This window comes from Anopheles merus, chromosome 2L (assembly GCF_017562075.2).
Source record: "Anopheles merus strain MAF chromosome 2L, AmerM5.1, whole genome shotgun sequence".
Lineage (NCBI taxonomy): Eukaryota > Metazoa > Arthropoda > Insecta > Diptera > Culicidae > Anopheles > Anopheles merus.
In genome coordinates this window covers 32243297-32263144 of record NC_054083.1, presented here as the reverse complement: position 1 = coordinate 32263144, position 19848 = coordinate 32243297, and the positions used below count along the sequence as shown (strand labels likewise).

The following is a 19848-nucleotide window of genomic DNA, read 5'->3' as shown; positions in this document are numbered from 1 at the left end:
CAAAAAAAAAATGGCAAAAAAAATCTAAGAATCTCCGTATCTCTCACACACAGTGTAACAGCTTTATGTAGGGATTCAGAGGGAAGACAACACACAAAAGGCTTAGTTCGTGACAAAATGGAACACACATTCAAAAGACGAATTCGGATTATCATAAAAGAAGAAAGTGAGAGAAAAAGAGAAAAAGAGAAAAAGAGAAAGAGAGAAAGAGAGAAAAATAGAAAGAGAGAAAGAGAGAAAGAGAGAAAGAGAGAAAAAAAGAAAGGGAGAAAAAGATAAAGAGAGAGAAAGAGAGAAAAAGAGAAAGAGAGAGTACATAAAAGTGGGAAAATGTGTGGTAGCAAAGTGATTCAAAAATGGCAAGACGATAACAAACGGATAAAACACAAATAAAATCTTTAAAATTAAAAACATCCCCGGCGCTAGGCAAATCATAAACAGCAAAACCCATAAATGCAACAAAAAAACAACAACAAAACATAATTGCAGGTATGTCTAGTTTATTATATAAATATATTAGTGCTAGAAATGAAATGAAGAAGAAGCGAGCGAAAACCATAATGGAAGTTATAGAAGCAAAAGCGCAGTATATTCTATATATATACACAATTATACACAACAACACGATGGGAGGGGAAAAAATAAGAAGAAAAGAAAAACAAAGAACCGAAGCTGCTAAACTAATGGCTTTTGGAGGCACAGGACTAGTGAACGAGAAATCAAAGAAAAAAAAGGAATGCCATGAAGGTATAACGAACATAAACGCTGTATGCTCTAATAGAGACCATCCTGAAATGCTAAGTTAAAACAAAAAAGTAAGTAACACGAGAGCAGCAAACGAACGGAAAACCAATAGAAAACTGTTATGATAATAATAACACACACGCTGCAGAAAACTATAGCAAAACTAACTAGTGTAACACAGTGCAAAAGCAAAATAACTCATGGTACATGGCAAATAAATGGAAAGATACACTGTTCTGGTGCAGTGGTTCAGTGAAACAATAGACTCACGATGAAGAAGGGCGGTCAGGGTCAGGTAAAATCCTTCTGAGCGTGTGCAGTTTGTTCAAGAAAAACCCTTCTTCTGTTCATGATAAATGGAAGTTGTGTGTATCTTGTAATAGGTGGTGTGTGTGTGTGTGCGCGCAGAAAAACAAAAACAAGGCCAAGAAAGGAAAAGAAAAAACAGAAAAGGAAAATGGAAATGGAAAAAGGAAAGTAGGATAAAACGAAAGCAAGGGAGCAGCAAAATGGGAAAGGTAAGCAGCAGAGTCAGTATATGTGGTGTGTGTGAGTGAGTGTGTAGAGTAGTAATGTAAGCAGAAGGGCAGTAGTGGCCAGGGAAAATCAATACACGAAAGGGGAGTTGGGGTGTTGTGGTGTGTTGGGGGTGTATGTGGTTCGCGTGAAATAAGGACGCTGGGAAGAAGCAAATGTTTAAGCTATAGTAAAAGAAGAACAACAACACCATGCGCAGGAAATAGAATGGAGAGAAGACAAAAGAACTATTAATACAAAAAAATAGTATGTTATAAAAAAGAAACGGTGTTCAGTTGTGTTGTACCGGTCCGAAACGAAGCTGCTGTGCTGTGTCCACATTGAGAAAGGTGAGTAGAGGGATGTGTCAATTGCGAGAAGTCATATAAAAGGTATTTTAAATGTATTAATACACATTCTTGACCTATCGTTCAAACCACTGCTTTCATTATGGAGACAGAGATGCGTACTAACGTTTGCATTAAAAACAAAATGAACAAAAATGCTCGATTTTGCATCGGATTATCTTGACCAGCACTAACGAAACGTTAATCACACTTACGTTAAAAGTATCCCATATAAAAGTCAGCAGAGAAAATTTGACACCTCTATCAGACGAACGCAAACCGTGATGGCTAAAGAACGGCACCCCGTAGCGTCTAACACGGACTCTCTGCGGCAGTATGTAGACGTCGTCTGAGCCTGTACCGCCACCGGCAACATCTTGGCATTATTAGACAACAATCTCAGAGCATCGAAAAAACCCGGTTCATGGAAAGAAAATATCTCTTACAGTTTTTATTTCTACAACCAGCCGAAAAAGTCCATTTTTTAATGCAAACACGTTGTGTGAAATTATATGCCACCTCCTCCACTAGGTAGGTATTTTTGTGTAATTTAGTGCACTAAAATGCATGAATATGCATCAACGCAAATATAGGTTATTATCGAGTATCAAGGGCAGGAAGACGGAAACTAATGACGAAAACCGAAGGCAGAAAAAAATCTTCTTGCATATAAAAAAAGAAGAATCTGACAGAGACAGATCTACTCTGCTCTCTGGGTCGGAATGAGAATACATCAAAGGCTGTACACGGGGTACGAAGTACAGAGTTCCACGTACTTAACCGCACGACCGTCAATGCGAAACAAACTGTCCACGTAATTATTATATTTAAACTATTGCATCATTCAATGATCAATCACTCGGTGTGTCTCTCCTTAGCTATCCTGAATGTCTCGGACTCCTCCGTGACACCCAAACTTTATCAGCATTTTCCCCTTTTACTCATTCATCACTCTTGATGCCCGGTTAGTAAGACATACTAGTTGAACTTTTTTTTGTTTAGTTTTATAGAGACTTTGAGCCGATTGGCATCATTCGCATAGCTGATCATGATCATCACAAGGAACTCACAAAAAATCCACTGGAGGCGCCTAGTACTTGTTGTGCTGCACGTGTCAGCGAAAGATCGTCAAAGTGAAAATGAGAGCTTGATAGAGCCTCATCCTATAGATTCAATAGAAAATCAGCATCTTTTTCAACTCTTCTTTACAAAATCTTTAAATTTTTCATCTTTAATGCTGTACCAAAATCGTTACTAAGTTGAATTCTAATTTTGAGTTTAAATAAAAATACGCGCCTCCTTACAACCACTGACAACGTAGCTCACAACAGTAAACATATGGTGCATGGGGTGATCGTGTGATGTTTACTATGTCTTCCATTTCATCGTTCATCTGGTGCAGGTCAAGGTTTGGCTGATTCCGCGAACAAAGGTTACCGTTGCTGATTGAGGCAATTGATTTGCTTTGGTGTGTATCATCTGAATAAATGGCTTCTTTAAACCACCCCAGATAGCTTACTTTCATCGGTTGTGTTAATGTTGTGTTGTGGATCACAACTTACACAATTCATTCGTCCCAGTGCCGATGTTGTGGGAATTTGCAACAAAAGCTATAATTTTGAAATCCCGCCCAGCGGCGAACGTCTTACAAAAATCACCTTAAATCAAACTGGCGTTGATGAACGTAGCGAAACTGTGGGATTCGTCATGCATCAATCTGCCACCGGAAGGGGGGCGCCCCCTTTGATGCAGTTTCCGCGAGTCACCGCCGATGAAGGTCATTAGCGTGGCGTTCAATCTGCATCACATGGGCTACCGGGTTGGAGTTTTCGTGACAAACACACACACACATTCGCGCGCAATAAAGTTGAGAAGAAAACAGTGTAAGAAGGCGCCGAGATAGAGAGTTCGTTTATGTGGTGGCTTATCAACAAAATACAAAAGAAAAAAAAAAAAACACACACACATACACACACGGGGAAGATAGTCCCGACTGAGCCCCCAACCAGCTGATGATAAAGATGCCGGTAAGCTCTAAACACTGGGGGAAGACGTTCCCGGTCGTGTTGCGCTGTCTTACAAGCTGTTATCAAAGATAATGGGGCCGGGTTACGGGGGGTGGACTGATTCGGCGGTGGTGGGCCGAATGGAAATAACGAAATCACACACTAGTCAATCAGCGGAACCGGTCCGAGAGACGCGTACATACACTACGCGCTCTGGTGGGGCCCTGTGGACCTGAGTAGTGCGCGCTGTCCACGATGGCACTGTAGTTCAAATCAATTGTCGTATTCGAATGGTCGAAATTGTGTACTTTTGCGGCCAAATAGAAGAGTGTCTTGTGTGTTGTATACACGAAGAATCGAACCAGCCCCGGTTATCAACACTGAAGGTCGGCGGAGACACACATACTACACCCCTGCTCCCCGTGTGCCGTTGTTTATCGTGCTGTTGATTTTGATAATTATCGAACCAAATTTTTGAGCAAACGCACGAGCCGGGCCGCTCAAGATCACGCGGTCCAAACGGTGCAAAAACGGAACGGCCCACAGCGGGCAGTGTGAATGCGCGACCGATCCAGAGGTGTTGCGTTCCCGTGTTGGGGTGATTGGAATTTCACGACCAGGACAAGGTTGCAAATTGAACAAGATTAAACCAGGGGACGGGTGTGCGGTATTCAGGTGAAAGCATTCCTTGACTGATTGGACGACGCTTCTTCAACCAGGCACTCATCTCAGCTGGCCGCAAATGTTGCGATTGTAAGTATTGCTAAATCAGAATCTTGAGGTGTTGGTTACGGAGGAGCTGCACCATCTGGTCAGTTGCACTTAGAGCGTGGTGCTAGTGCTCGGTGGACAACGGGCAGCATCGGATCTGCCCGTAACTTTCACTCTCATCGCGAACTCAAGTAGTTGCAGTGGTAGTGCCCAGTGTGTGCCGCTGTCCGTTCAAGTGGTGTTGGCCATTGTTCCCTAATATTGAGTTCCCTATTTTGTGCTATTGTGCCATGCGTGAAACCATGGGTTCGAGGTGTTGCAACATATTTCCTCTATGCATCAGTGCTAATGCCGAACGAGACGTAGAATGGTAATCAAATGTGTTACAAATGTGGTAATGAATGTGTCAGTTAAGAAGAGGTGCTTCTCTTCATTCTTTGAAGATGAAAAACAGAAATGTGCTAGTGGGTAGTGGGAAGGAAGGGTAGAAGTGGGGAAATGGTTTATGGCAACCCTTCAATTTAATACCCTGAGTGATAACGTACATCAGCGCCCTATCGATGGACGATAGGGCCGAAGCTGAGCAAGGGGAAGTTTTGTTATATGAAGAAAATGATATTTCCTCTGCAATAATAAATCTTTCTCATCACATGTTCAGTTTATGTTTGATGGTGTTTCAGCGTGAGTGTAGTTTAGGGCCTTCCAGTTCAACGTGCATGTACTCCAATGTGCTTTCAAACTAGTTAATGTAAGTTGATGCGTTATTGTTGTATATGCATCCAGCCAACGCACCTCACAGTAGTTAACTATGTTATGCTAATTATTGCTGCTAAAATATGGCATTTGCAGTGGGAAAAACGGTACCGAAAACCATGGAAGATCTTTTAAGCAGCGCTTGAGCAGCTTCACGGCTGCTAAACGGTTGTGGCTGCTTTTTTTGCCCTTTGTGTACGTAAAACAGTTTAGTGTACGACGTTAAGTTGAATTAAAAATGTATGGGCCAAAAAGATTCAGAAGCATTGCATTGTGAATTTTTAAGAAAAATGTTTGATAAATGTTTCAGCTAGTTTGCCTATTTTTATTTTAAAATCTAACAATTTTCTTTATATTGTTTTATGCAATACATTATGAACGCAAGCGCCACAGATTATGCTTAAACGACAGGAAGATCGAATATCCATAGAAAAAAAATGAAAGCTCCACCATAGCATTATTGGTTTGCTCAATAGATGGTATATTACAACTCATAATTATATTGCTGTCCTTTTCTTGCAATGTTTTTCGACAAGATTCATTTAATCATGACCTACAGCCTTCTAACTTTCCAAGTAAAAATATATATGTATGGTCATGTGGTCAGATACGTGGGTATCAACACTAACGACCATTACTCAAATCTCACCCAAGCGCCACAGATTAAGCTTAAACGACTGGAAAATTTAATATCCATATAAAAAAATGAAAGCTCCACAGCTTCATTGGTTTGATCAATAGATGGCGTATTACAACTCATCATTATATTGCTATCCTGTTCTTGCAATGTGTTTCGACAAGTTTCATCTTATCATGACCTATATAGCCTTATAACTTTCTGAGCAAAAATCTATGTGAATGGTCGTGTGGTCAGATACGTGGGTATCAACACCAACGACCATAACTCAATTTTCACTTGCTTCAGTACTGGTGGTTTCCGTTGGAGTTTAGTAATTAAACAATTGTATCGCCGTTCTAGTTCTAGCGATGCATAACTTCAATGCGAAACCATACAATAGTACAGAGGAAATGAGAAAGCTCTCCTCCAAGCGATGAAGCTCAACTGGTTGGGGTATCCCACCAACAGAGAGCGCCACCAGCTTTTTTGCTATTTTTAGAATGAATGAGTCGTTTGCCGTCTGCTAAACGAAGTCTTTCTATATTCCGTTTAGGTAGAGAACTTGAGTCGTTTAGAAGCCGTTTAGTGGTCGTTTAGTGGATTTGTGGCACTTGGGTTCTCAACGAAGCCTTTCTTAATTCCGTTTAGGTAGAGAGCTTGAGTCGTCGACATTTTCAACGTGATTTTGCGGCTGCTGCCTGTAAATAAATATCGAGGAGGTGTGTAAACGCTAACAAGACATCTCCTCTAAATTCCACCTTGCCCAAAACTACCGGTACAAATTGAAACTCCCACCGAACACTACAGATAAAATGTTGGTGATCCTGCCGAAATCTGCCAAAATAATCTGGCCACACTGGCCCGCAGGAACTGAGCTCGCCTGGCCTTGTGGGCAGAGTGTCCAGAAATACCGATATACATGTGTAGGGTTTGGAGGAAAAATCTCATTTTTTTTAAGTTATTGAACTATAAAACTCAGCCAAATAATCCAGCAAAAATCTAATGACAGCACGGGCGATAAAATTGTATCACATTGTGCACTGCAGCGTCCCTAGGCGACCGCGTGGAGCCCCGAGAAAAAGAACTTGCCACCACTGAGAAGAAAATGTTCATCTTAGTTTTTATTTGGCTTAGAATTCATAGTAAAATTTTTAGATCGACACTTCAGGAAGGCCTCATTCGTGTGACCACTATGAATCAAATATAATCCACATCCTAATCCATATCTTAGATAAAGGATGCATATTCTCGTTTTATAGAACTTTCGTTTTGCGCATTAGCATTCCCCCCCCCCCTCCGCGTAACACTTTTTTTTACTGAGATTCGAGTTTTAACCTTCCAAAAACTACAGATAAAATGTTAGTGCTTCTTCTTAATTCTGCCAAAGTAATCTGGCCACACTGTCCAGAATGACTGTTTACGACGGCACTGTCAAAAGCAGAGTTGTTTACGAAAAAGTGCTTGCACAACGCAAAGGGCAGCAGCAGCAAGAGGAGCAAAGGTTTGCCCCCATAAACGGAGTGCTGGAAAAATCATTACGTGTAAAGGTGATAGTGTGGAAAACGGTAGGTTCAACCGGCAGTGGGGTCACCTGTGGCGAAGGCGGCAATCGTCTGTGTAGAATGCACCGAGGGCAGTTTGATACATTTTGAACGCTTTCGTTCTGGGAAGAAACGGTAGAGGAGAGTCGCGGCAAGGCCAGTCCGTGTTCCGAGTCGATTAAAGTTTCTGGCCTTTTCGACTGGTGCTCGTGGCTAGTGCTTGTGCGATGCTGCCCGCTGTTGCTGTGCATTCATTATCGGATTCCGGTCGCATTTTTGTGGCACTGCTGGTGGGTGCAATTGTATGGCTTATCAACGGGGACAGGATGTACAAATCCTGTGCTGCAAACGCGGGAATGGACTGTATAAATGAAGGAGTTTTATTGCTACGTCAAGCAGTAAATGTGCAACAAAAAAGGCTGCGGATGTTCTGCCGCATTAAATATCGATTCCGCCACCGTGTATCTTATGTTCTGTTTTGTTTTCTCACCCTAAACACGCGAGCGTAGCAGCGGATCGAACTGGTTCACCAGGCCACATTCCCGCCGGAAGAGTGGGAAAAAGGTGAAGGTAACCTTCTCGGACCAGCTCGACGCGACCGCTAGTGACGACGGCAGTGGTGGCAGTGTGCCGTCTACGAGCCCGAACCCTTCCACTTCCGCCCAGGCCCGGTGGCGCTATCTGGAGCAGATCTTCGTACCGCCCAGTCCGGAAGCGGCACCGAACCGTTCGGGTCCGGCGTTCGACCGTACCAGCAGTTTGCGGCAAAGCGGCATCAGCTACGCGTCAGTAGGGAGCGCCAGCAGTGGCCCGTACAATAGACGACCGCCGCCACAGCGAAAAGTAGGCCAGAAGATGGCAGACTGCGAGAAGGAGGAAGCCCTAAATCTGGTAAGCAAGTAAACAAGCAACGATTGAGGGAGAGGGGGGGGGGCAGCGTTTCACACTATCAGTATGCAAAGAGCGCCCTTACAAGCGCGGTCGCCCTGTTTGCATTTCGACCATGTGAATGTGCATGTGTGTGTATGTGTGTGTGTATGCGGGTGAATGTGTGACGCTTAGTCTGGGATGTAAGGGGGCGTCACCTTGGCTGTAGTTGGTCAATGATATGCCAATAATACATGTCGTTTACCGCGCGCCGGTGATTATGCATAATTGCTGCGATTGAAGCACGATAGGGAACGGGAGGGAGGAAACGGTGCTCACCGTCACGATCGATTTATGATAGCACCCGCGATCCGGACACTAACCACTATCTCCAAGTGGCAAAACCTCCCTCCCCCCCCCTCTCCAACCAAGTAGCTGGGGCGTTTGGCTAGACCCGGTTGTTGCTAAATTTGTCCAAGGTTGTTCACCCGGCACTCGTCAAATGTTCGTCGCTACCCTCGTAAGGTTGGTTTGGAGCCACGGGTTTGGACTTGGAGAGCGAGCAGTGTGTTAGTGTCCACGATACGGAACCGGTGGCACCCCGTATCGACGCGACGGGGTGACGTCGCGTGTTGCCTAGGTTTAATTGAAAAGCGATGTAATATGTGAAGAATGAACAACAACTTCGTTTCGTTTCGTTGCCGGTATCTCGTAATCGTCACAGCAGGTGGAATTCGAGTGGGTGCTACACGAGGAGGTCCATTCGGTGCTGAAACAGCTGCACGTTATCCTGGTGGAGTGTGCCCACCGATTTCCGGTCCCGCTGTACGGTAACGAGGGCAAGAAGCAGGACAAGTTTGTGCTGACGGCCGCACCGGAACAGCTCAAGTGTATCGTCACGCTTACCGGGGACAGCATAACGCATGCGGTAAGTACCAGCACACCCCATCCCTTGTGTCACAAAGTGTAGTTAACATTATGATGTTTATTGTATCGTTGCCCCTTCTCCCAGGACATCAACTTTAAGGTGCAGCGGCAGCAGCAACAGATTCAGCGTACCTCCATCACCCAGGATTATCCGTGGAAGATACAGCAAGTGCAGGATGCGGCCAACCATCTGCAGCAGGCGATCAACCACATCGACAACGTGGACAGTGCGTACCATTTCAAAACGTCCGACGAGGTGCTGCACATACTGGGTAACATTCTCGGGGCGTTGCAGCGCGGCCGCACCTCGCTCGTCGTGCCCCGCAAGAAGCCGATCGACGAGCTGATGAAGAGCCGCAACATGAAGGCGCTGTCGCCGAACCTGCCAGAAGATTTAGCGATCAGCTTCTACATCCAGAGCCACAAGCTGATCTTTGTCGCGTACCAGCTGACCAACTTCCAGGGCACGATGAAGTTCGACTCGTGCCAGGCGGAGTGCTCCGTACCGTGGCTGAACGAGGTGCTGGTGCTGTTTACCGTCGCGCTGCAGCTGTGCCAGCAGCTGAAGGATAAGGTAGGTAGGCAGCCCCCGGTGCGGAGAAAGGGGCGAAAACTTATATTCATTTCACGCTTCGGTGGGCAAAAACTCGTGGCCCCGTTAGCATGACGTAGTTACGTCAATTAGACCAATTTACACTAGATGTAAATTATTGCCACTGGCGTGGGGGGAGATGACATGCGAAGAGCAAAGAAACTAAGCTGAGAGGACAGTCGCGGGTAGGCTCTCTTTTCCATATTTCATAGTTTCATTCGTTTGGCATCATTCGCATGGTGCGATAACGACGCTGCGAAGCTGTGATTTCATTTGCCAAGGTTTTGTGTGTCCTAAGCTTGGTCAGAGAGGCACGATATAAATCGTAAAGTAGGCCAGATAAGCTACCGTAGCCACGGAATGGTAGATTTTTTTTCGATTGTGAATAGGTTTCGTTATCTTCGATTGAATCATCGATGGAGGCCGGGTAGTGGGTTCTCTCGATCGTTGCCTATCTTTGTGATAAGTGTTTGACGACCACAATGACATTCGATTACGCTGGGCTTCTGCTTATTTATTTGCGTAATGTTTATCAATTGCAGTGCCATTCTTGTTAATCAGTTTGTTGTTTTGTTTTATATCTTGTTCTATAGATATCAGTATTCTCGCAGTATAAGGACTTTACCGTTGGATCGCGCTCACCGTCAGCACTGTCCTACTGATGCCGGGTCCACTCAGCCAGCGGTTGCGTACCATGTCCATCGTAGACATTGCAAAACCGTCCGGATCGTTTGGTCGAGCCGTGTTCAATGCAGACAACCAGATCGAACAAACCGCCACCTCTCTTTATGCGGCAGGATATATAAGGTGAACGCATAAGAGGAGGAAAACCAAATAAAAAAAGGGATAGTTAAATATACCACCCGGTCGCCGTACCGTACTGCTGTATAAGACTCGCGGAAATACTCTGGCTCCCAACCCGGTCCGTACTACGGATTTTCTTGCAGTCGTGTTGTTGGGAATGCGTGTATACTTGATGTTTGTTATTATTCAATCAACACGAAAAGCGCTAATCCCGTTGTTATTGCATTAGCCTGTAAGCACTATTAAAAAAAAAACCTGTTTCATCAATCGTATTCGAGGTTTTCGTGTTGTGTATAATCAACAACCGCGCTGGTATTCCAATCAGGTTTTGCTCCTTTCACAAAATTCGATTCCTTAGTGCCATGATTTTGCGGAAAGGAGATTTTAAGGGATGCAGCAATACATTTGATCGTTACTAAATCGAGATATACAAGGAACTAATTGGCAGCGTGTTTGTGTGTTCGAATCATCATTCAATCGGTTAGTTGTGAGCAAAGTCAGTAGAAATGTCCCTGAAAACCCTTTCCTTTTCCTTCCTATTTCAAAAAGGTGTAATCTGTACTTATATAAACTGGCAGAAAGGATAACATAATACACACTTGAGCGAATGCGATAACTTAAGCCAACAATAATCCTAACCGTAGAATTAGTCTGCCAAAATTATAAATCTACACGCAAACCGAAAGAAAACTATACTAACATCTGGGCTGGAGAAAAAAAAACCCACTGAGGCACAACAGATCGACGTTTACAACACAAAACATTGTGATAATGCCAAATAAAAAGAAGAAGAAAAAACTAAAAAATACAAAAAGAACAAACAAAAACAGCCCAAAACAAAAAAAATCAAATTACGCAAAGGGAAAACAGCAAATCCACGCGGTGCACCTGTATATAGAATTAGCTGCGTCGTGCATATATATACATATGACTGATGCTGAACGTCGTTGGATTAGCGGAATCTCAAAAAAATATTTAAAATACTAAAAAAGGAAATTAAATTTACGAAATTTCGGAGTTATTGCTTGCAGTTAGACTTTTTTGGAAAAGAAATTAAAGAAACAATTGGCTATTGCGCGTGGGATGTAGTTTAATAATATGGAGAAAAAAACATTAGCTAGCTAGAACAAACATTGGACACATTTTATGCTTCAGTTGAATTGCATAAGTCATTAGCTGTCCTTAATGTAACTGTAATGATGGGCAGTGTAAGCTATTTCCCGGTTTTGACTTGTTGTTTTCCTTCAATGTTTTTCGTGCCTTGTTTCGTCCGATTCGTTATCTAGAGTATTTTTTTATTTCGATTGAACAGTTTTTTCATGTTGTATAGCATTTACAAGATAGAATGCAGTTAGGCGCAATAAGATAGAGGAAGGAACAAAGCCTTAACTTAAGTTGTACTTTTATTTTAAAATAAAATGTTGATCGCTCTTAATCAATCGACGATTGACGCTTTGTTAATGCACATTGGTTTATGTTTTTTTTACTTTCACGTTGTGCTCCTATTGTGTGCGTGTGTGTGCAAGTAAACAGAAAGATCTCAATACAAACAAATTGCTAGTATATCCCGTTCCGAGCCGATACATTGAGCGAAACATTCTAGTCACGATAAAACAAGGGAAAGAAACAAAAACACAAACATTAACATTACAAATTAAACGAACAAACTAAAACATACGATGATGGGATGGTTTTTAAGCATAATGGTTCGTTCATAGTTGAAGAAAGTCAATTGCGTTAGTGAATTTTAATGTGCTTCAATGTTAAAGTCCTATCCCATTTGCTTCGCATTTGTTCGGTTGAAGAAAGAGAAGAAAATAATCATACCTTAAATATTGTGTGCCCTTCACGAAACATTACAAAATGCACTTATCCAAAGAAAACTTCGTACTACAAAATTTCAATGATTTTTCCTCGAAATGATGAAATTGAACTGGACTGCGAATAAATACATGAATTAATGGTAAAATGTGAAAAATTAAACATGAAATTAAATAATGCTGATAAACAAGTACGAAATCTGTAAATTACGGTCGAACTTGGATGGAACAGTACTGAAAGTAAAATATGTTTGCAAAACGGTCCTTAGGACAAGCGTAGGTTTCCCCGCACCCCCATATAGCAATAATACAGTGCTGTAAGGCTCGAATGTAGTTTACTCGGTAAAGCTTAACAAATAGTGTTCGATAACAAAAGCATACCAGAGCAAGGAATGTAAAGAAGAAAAAAACGTTACAGAACAGCAAGGACAATAATAACATAAACTGCTGGACGAATCTGTCGTAGAATGTGAAGAACTTAACAAACTGAAAAGGACAAAAAAAAAAACAACAAAAGTTGAATAGTATTTCCACAACATAACACGAACCTGTTATATGCTTAAGAAAAGTGAAGCCGAATAATTCGCTTTCGGTCGATCATTCTGATAACTGTAGGCGTTTCAAATGTTAACAAAACAAAACAAACAAAAAAGCAGTTGTGTCCGGCATTGTTCGCTTTGGTTTGAAACGGTACTTGGCACGAGACGCGTTCAATCAAATCAAACCTTAAGAGCTGATTACAATCGCCGGAAGTGTTGCGGTGGCCAGTGGTAGATCCACGCAGCAAATAGCAATAGAAACGAGCATGATAACAACCACAATAATATTTAATTGAAATAATAACAGGGAAAAAACATCAAAAAGCGGATAATGAAGTGTGTTTGTTTTTCTGTGTGGTTTGCTTGCCCTCCTCATTCCAGCAGTTTGAGCCAAAAAAAAAAAACTTTAACTGTACTCCACACCACGTGCAGCTCACAGTGAATGATATCCGAAAGTGAACGCACTGTATCACATCGTTACACCTCTTTTACGTGCAATGAGCAAACCCACGATTGGGTGATGGGGTAGGGCGTTTTGTTTCGGTTTTCCGCTGGAAATTGAGCCGCTGGAATGAAGGCTGAAGTGGCGATCGAAACTGAAAGAAGACACCATGTTTACCGTCTTGGAAGATCGTTTTCCGCCGGCCAAGTGCAATTATATTATGATACGTGTGGCTTGGGTGCGTATTATTACGCCGGCAGTCACAGGGTTATCATCATCATCATCAGCATCGTCTTCGGAATGGAATGGAATGGATTGATAAGACCTTGTTGTGGTAGTTTGTGTGGGAAAGCCACCTGATGTACTTGTTCAGAGAGAAAGTGATTTTAACGCAGCCAGTGGTGTTGGAGGAGCGGAACATAATCAATAGATCATTACCAATCGGATTACGGTGAGTTTGGCTATGTTTGCAGTCGGTAAGCAGGACGGTAAGTAAATAGTATACATTTCGGTGGTCAATTTTGGTTTCTTCTTTCCATGTGGTTTCATATGTAATGGTTGTGACATATAGATTGTGACTTCAATAGATGTGAGAGATTATATATCATTTCCGTCGAAAACAGAACAGATCATGTATAGAAGGCTTAAATTTGTTAGTAAATTATAAATCATATTCTATTCCTTTATGAGCAGTCTGGAATTTTATCTATTGGAATTCGATTTCTTTTTTGTTAATTGCATATTTTATTTTTTCTTAATCTTAATTTAATCTTTAATCTTAGAGTTGTTTAGTGTATATTATATCACAATCTTCATTTCATTGTTGCGATCATCACTTACCTATTTATTGTCCATTTCTTGGTTTGATTAAAATGCACCGTCCCACAGAATCTCTTAGCTGTAACCAACAATTCGTAAAAAAGATCGACACAGACGGAATGTGACGTAGTCGTTCAAATCATTTCAGGAAGTAGATACTCCCCAGCCATCATTTTCATCTCCTGCAAAGAGGTATTATATATATAAATAAATAAGTAAATATACCAGCGCAATCGGATATATTATATGATCATAAATACAATACAGTATACAATGATCATCGTGTGTCTTGTAACAGTCGGCTGCTCTATCCACTAAACTAACAGTCTTCCCGGATAGAGGAGTGTTAAAAATACATTTAAAGCGCACGATCAGCCCCGACAAAGTATCCTAAATATGTTAAAAGGCTGAAATAAAAACAAAGCTATAAACTTTGTATTTACAATGCTGGCGGGTTTTAAAACTCCATTTTCATTATGTTCATGTAAAGTCAGCGAAAGGCACAAAACAATTAATACCGAACAACACCAATTATTAAACAAAGTGCAAAACAAAATGATGAAAGCCGACCACCCGGTATAAGCAGTCAAATGCGAAAAGAAAACCCGTACCATCCCCGTACGGCTTCCGCTTTTCGTTTCGTTTCACCCTTTCCATAAGTCGACCAATTTTCCCTGGCCACCCAAAAATTGTTTTTCACTTACCAATCGCACCAATTGTACAACGGGGCAGAATATTGTGTATTCCTTTTCGTTTGTCTTTTTGTATTAATTCGGCACAGCATAATGGCGTGTAATGGCAACCGACCGGGAAGCTCTCTACTCTGCAAACTTACTTACACACATACACAACCCCACCGATTGAATGGGATTTTAAAGACACACCGAAAATCGCACTGTGTAATTATAATAATAATGATGTTGATACTGTGCCATGTGCATGTGCCGTCACAGGTGTTAATGAAAAGCAGTGCCGCCGATGCGCATTCCAGCATGGTTCCAGCGTCGTCTGCGCGGTCACTGCCCAAGTGATGCGTGAAGGTTGGGGAAAATGGAACCGGAGCGAACAACAGCAACCGAAAAAAGGGCAACTAATAGCCATCGGTGAGCATTGGTACAGGGTAAAAAACGCATCATTTTTGTGAGTGAGTGTGTGTGAGTTTGTTTCATTCCCAAATACCCGGATGGTCACAGTCACATTACCACAAAAATCACAAAAAGGAAATCCCGTTTGGTGATGTTGAATGCCAATGCAAATGTACGCAGCACTGGCCGCTGTACCGCGGTGAGAACATTGGAAAATTGGTCCAACGTAAGCTCCAAATTGGTGGCAAACATATACACAATGCATTACGACCCCGTGTGTGGCCTAGCGGGGTTTAATCGATGTGATAATTAAAATGAAATTTAAAGCATAAGTGTAAATGTAGGGGAAAGGCTGAGCGTTTAATTCACCTCCAAAGGGAAGCTGTCGGTAGGATAGTGCCGTGATTGCTTCCAATCGATTGTAGCTGCAGATTGTCTGTGGATGAGGGATAAGCAGTGAAGTGATGATAAGCAGATGAGCTGATTTTTTTTTGGTTTTATGATGTGTTTTGAAATGTAAAAAACCCATGGCTCATTGCTTTTACTCTTATCCAATTTGTATCTCTTCGGATGCATGAAGCTTTTTCGGAATTTATGTTAACGATATAACGATCTTTAAAATTTTACCTTGCGCAACGCTTGACTATATACATACTCGGTATATAATCAAGTCCGAACCATAGGTGCGATGAGTTCTAATCGACTCGGTAGATCAGTAAGTACAAGAAGGCATAAGCACAGTCTGACCCGTTGGTGCATGCAAACTTAGCTCGGAATCGTGACAAACGCCCAGCTCGAACTTCGGCTCGTTTAGAGGGAGCTTTGATTTGGTTGACTTAATTGCAGTAATATCAAATAATAAAGTATGTTAGTATCATACGTGTCCTATCATTACACTTACTTTGGTTGGGCTTTGATGGTTCATTGATGTGCTTGATTATATTTTTTTTTTCAAAATATTTATTGTTAACCAGTACATTACACGTTTAAAAATGAAAACACATTCCATCGAGCGAAGCTATTTTTTCCTTTGTTGCTTGTTTGAACCTTGTGAAACCGCCTCCCCGTGTGAAGTGAGCGTCAATTTTATGTTATTGCACTCATGAAATTACCTTCAGCACCTCCCCATCATTAAGCTACACTTCAAACGATGATAAAGTAGCAAATAACTGTAGCGTTACGTTCATAAAGTTATTAAACCTTAAAATTGAGCACCCCCGCTTGGCTGGCTGGCCTGCCGACCTTAACTGCTGACCGTGCGCATCGAGCATGAGCGTTAGGCGTTATTTGCACCTGACAGATTGCTTTATCAATATTGGCCCGGGAATCAGTGCCGCGATATCCAATGTCATTTGGGCTCGTGCCTTCCACATCCCAAACAGCCCTTCCACAAATGTGGCCACAGACAAGCCTTCACTTCGCTGTAGCCGGATGCAGCAGAAAGGCAGGATGCGTTCAGTCGAATAAAATGCTGATAGATAGCAAACAAAAGGCAGATTGAACAGTAGCGAAAAAACAAGAACACAGTGTGGTGCATTTTTTAAACGACCCTGCACAATGGCTGACTTTGTGTGTGCGTATGTGTGCAGTTTTTTAATGTTCTTTATGTGTGGAATAGTAATAAACCAGAAAAATAAAGCAGTGCTCGTCGGCAGCGTGTGGGCGAGCGGATAACCGATTGCATAGGCACAAAAATGTGGCACAAAAGCATATGGAAGCAATTTCCCCCGTCCGCGGAAGAACGCGGCCAGTCCGACGAATGCGGGGAACACTAAAATTAATACCCAAACCCCTTCTCAACCAGCGCCACCGGGACCCGTGAACCTGCAGTGTGAACCAAAGGAACCGTGAAACGAGAACATCACACCGAGCACAGGCCCCGTGAGCATAAATAATTACGATGAAATATGATAAAATTAATTAAAATTAGTGTTAATTGATTTCATTTGGAAAATTATTGTCAGCATTAACATGTGCGATTGAGTCGCTGATTGAGTTCGGTAGCGAACTTCGGTCAGTGTGAGCCCGGCCGACGCTTATTTGGATGCTACGATTATGCCGGGCAGTTTGTTGCGCCGTTTGTGCTGGTTAAAGGCTGGGGTGGTCTAGCTTTCGAAAGATAGTAGCAACCGGTCGCAATATTCATCAATTCATCACGATGGATGCGCATTGATTTTGTGTCCCTTCTTTCCCCGCCGGAAGTGCATCCGCATTTCGGGGACCTTTTACCCTGTTTGGATCGAATTGTATTGGAGGTGTGTTGGCAAACTGTTGGGAAATGAATCAATTTTACTGCGTACCCCGCAAGTACCGAGTGGTGTGTTGTGATGTTGCGCTGTTGCGCCTGCGGTTTTTGGCGGGATGAATGCAAATTTCCGAAAAATATTAGCCAAACGAAGCTAACCGGATTAGAATTTTTGGGGGAAGAATCATTCAAAGGGAGCGTGGCGTTTGGAGGGGGGATGATTTATTTCGCAATAAAATTAAAGCATCACCCACCAAACACACAAACACACACACCCTTGATTGGGAAGGTACACCGGAAAATGGTGCTAATACCGCGTGCGGATGCAAAGGGATGAGACTACGTATTTGGTGATTTCCTGCCCGCTGGCATGATTAACTTGATCATTTAGTGTGTGAAATTATTGGGATTATTATGCTCGGTACATGCTCGGTACATGCTGGTAGGTGGGTTAGTGTTTTGAATTTAAATGGGTGTGATAGTGCAGTGAAAGGGCAAGAGCGGGTAACCTTTTGGGCGTGGGAAGTGATGTATTGAATTGATCGTTTCGTGTATTTGGCAATTAACATCCGCTGCTACAATTTGTGAAACCGGTTAACCTTGTATGCGTTTCATTAATTTGCATGCGCTGTGTTATCCGTTGTTATAGTGCGGACAGTGTGCGAGAGGTCCTGCATTTCGTTATGTTTTTGCGATAGTGATCTAGGCTTATTTATTGATTTCCACTATGAGGCTCGTAGTAAGAAATACTCGTTCGATTAAGAAAACAGCGGGAAGTGCAGTGTGGAACTATATTTTAAATTTTAATTGTTGAATATTGATCTAGCGGTGTCATTCAAACTGCTTTAATTTAAATGAATGAACTTGCATGTATGAATGAATTGGAAAATAACAACGCGACGAAAAAAGTGTTTCTTCTAGAACTATTTTTTATATTGTTTTTTTTTTTAAGTTTTATGCTTTAAATGTGTTTACGTTAAATTCGGCTTACTCTTTTGTCAGTGCGGATTCTTGAGATTATATCCTATACTATTATTTTCTATTTTTTTGGAAATTTTAGAAAGAATGACTTGTTACAGGGGTTCTTACAATTTATTGATGGATTCCGTATTTTTTCCGTCTCACAATTGATTTATCGTTTCCCGGATATTTTTGGATCCTTACCACGTGTTATTGGTATCGCCCCATTGGACATCATTACAATTGAACCAAAAAAATAAGGTTTACGTCCAGTAAGCCAAGAGAATGAACTAAAAAAACTATGAGAATGAACAACTAAAAATTTTAAGAAATCTTGTATTATATTTATAATATTTTAAAAAAATTATCATTCAACTTTTTGCAGGGATTTCCACATATAGTGGTTCCAATAAAAACATCAAATATTCTTGAATGAAACAACTAAAAACAATGACAAACCAAGAATACTGTAAAGTCCATTTCAAAAATAAAAGAATTTCATTTATTCATTTAAGAATTTCAAGCATTTTATACTGCATAAGCTTAGAAAAGAATAAATAAAGCACAGGGAAGAGAATCATTGAAATTTTAGAATTATAGGAATAGTAAAAAGAAAATATTGCAAAATGTCAACAGTCAACGAAACGGAATGACTAAAAAAACAAATAGACAAAACAACATTATATCAACCCAATGATCGTGTAATTTAACAGACCTTTTCAGTGGTTTACTCATTTTTTAAATTGAAGAGCGCGTAGCTGAACAGTAAGTGTAACCGTGTGTATACTGCTGGTTATCAATTCAATGTAAAGCTATTTAAATAAAGTAATACTAGCATAATTAAACCGCAACATTGTAAAGAGAAGGCGAATCAAAGAAAATAAGAAACATAGTTGTTCAATGCGTTCACACAGCAAAAGCAAACAATGAAAGCATAATACAAGAGAGAGAGAAAAAAAACTCATCAAGCTTACCAAAAAGAAATAATTACAACAGCTCATCCACCTTGAAACAATCGAAAGAAAGAGTCTCAGCATCGGCAAAACAAAGGGTAAAAAAATGTGCAAATTGGTAAATCCATTAACGAAAGTATATCATGCAAACACAGCGCGGGAAAGAAGAGCGCAAAACCGACATAGTCACACTCACCACCGACACCTTCGGCAACCCAAAATAAAGAAAGAAACCATCGCAACTGCTTCCGCTCGGTCACACGAGCTTCTTAAGCTGGAGCGGCAAATTCGACGATCGCCATTGCATAATGATAGCGCGGTGGCGGTGGTGGCGACCCTCTGAATTGAGGCAGATCACGTTCACAGCATGGCCGGAGAGTGAGTAGAAGACAAAACAACGCTAACAAACAACCACCTTGAGAGTTGAGGCCCTACATTTCTTCACCCTTACGGCGTGAATCTGGCGGACAATGGGGAGGCTGATGATAACGGAAAAAGCTCCAACTCTCCCCTTTTGCGCTTGGCACGGCTTACCGATCGTATGACATTCGGGGTGTG

At 41.8% G+C, this 19848-nt stretch overlaps 1 protein-coding gene across 2 annotated transcripts; it reads left to right on the top strand.

Moving 5' to 3' along the window:
- The first annotated feature begins 3777 nt into the window (after nt 1-3777).
- On the top strand, nt 3778-11411 carry LOC121592829 (protein rogdi). 2 transcript variants are annotated; one of them, XM_041914652.1, is made up of 5 exons: nt 3778-4366; nt 7747-8128; nt 8829-9032; nt 9117-9605; nt 10217-11411. In XM_041914652.1, exons 1-5 carry the CDS (start codon nt 4356-4358, stop codon nt 10283-10285), a joined length of 1155 nt encoding a protein of 384 aa, XP_041770586.1. In that variant the 5' UTR covers nt 3778-4355; the 3' UTR covers nt 10286-11411. The 2 variants fall into 2 exon arrangements, with proteins under 2 accessions (XP_041770586.1, XP_041770587.1); XM_041914653.1 differs by lacking the exon at nt 3778-4366 and adding an exon at nt 7383-7527.
- Nucleotides 11412-19848: the final 8437 nt, after the last annotated feature.

Coding starts and splice junctions, on each gene's coding strand:
- LOC121592829 (XM_041914652.1), top strand. Junction 8,129..8,828: donor AGGAGGAAGCCCTAAATCTG/GTAAGCAAGTAA, acceptor TAATCGTCACAG/CAGGTGGAATTCGAGTGGGT. Junction 9,033..9,116: donor GGGACAGCATAACGCATGCG/GTAAGTACCAGC, acceptor CCCTTCTCCCAG/GACATCAACTTTAAGGTGCA.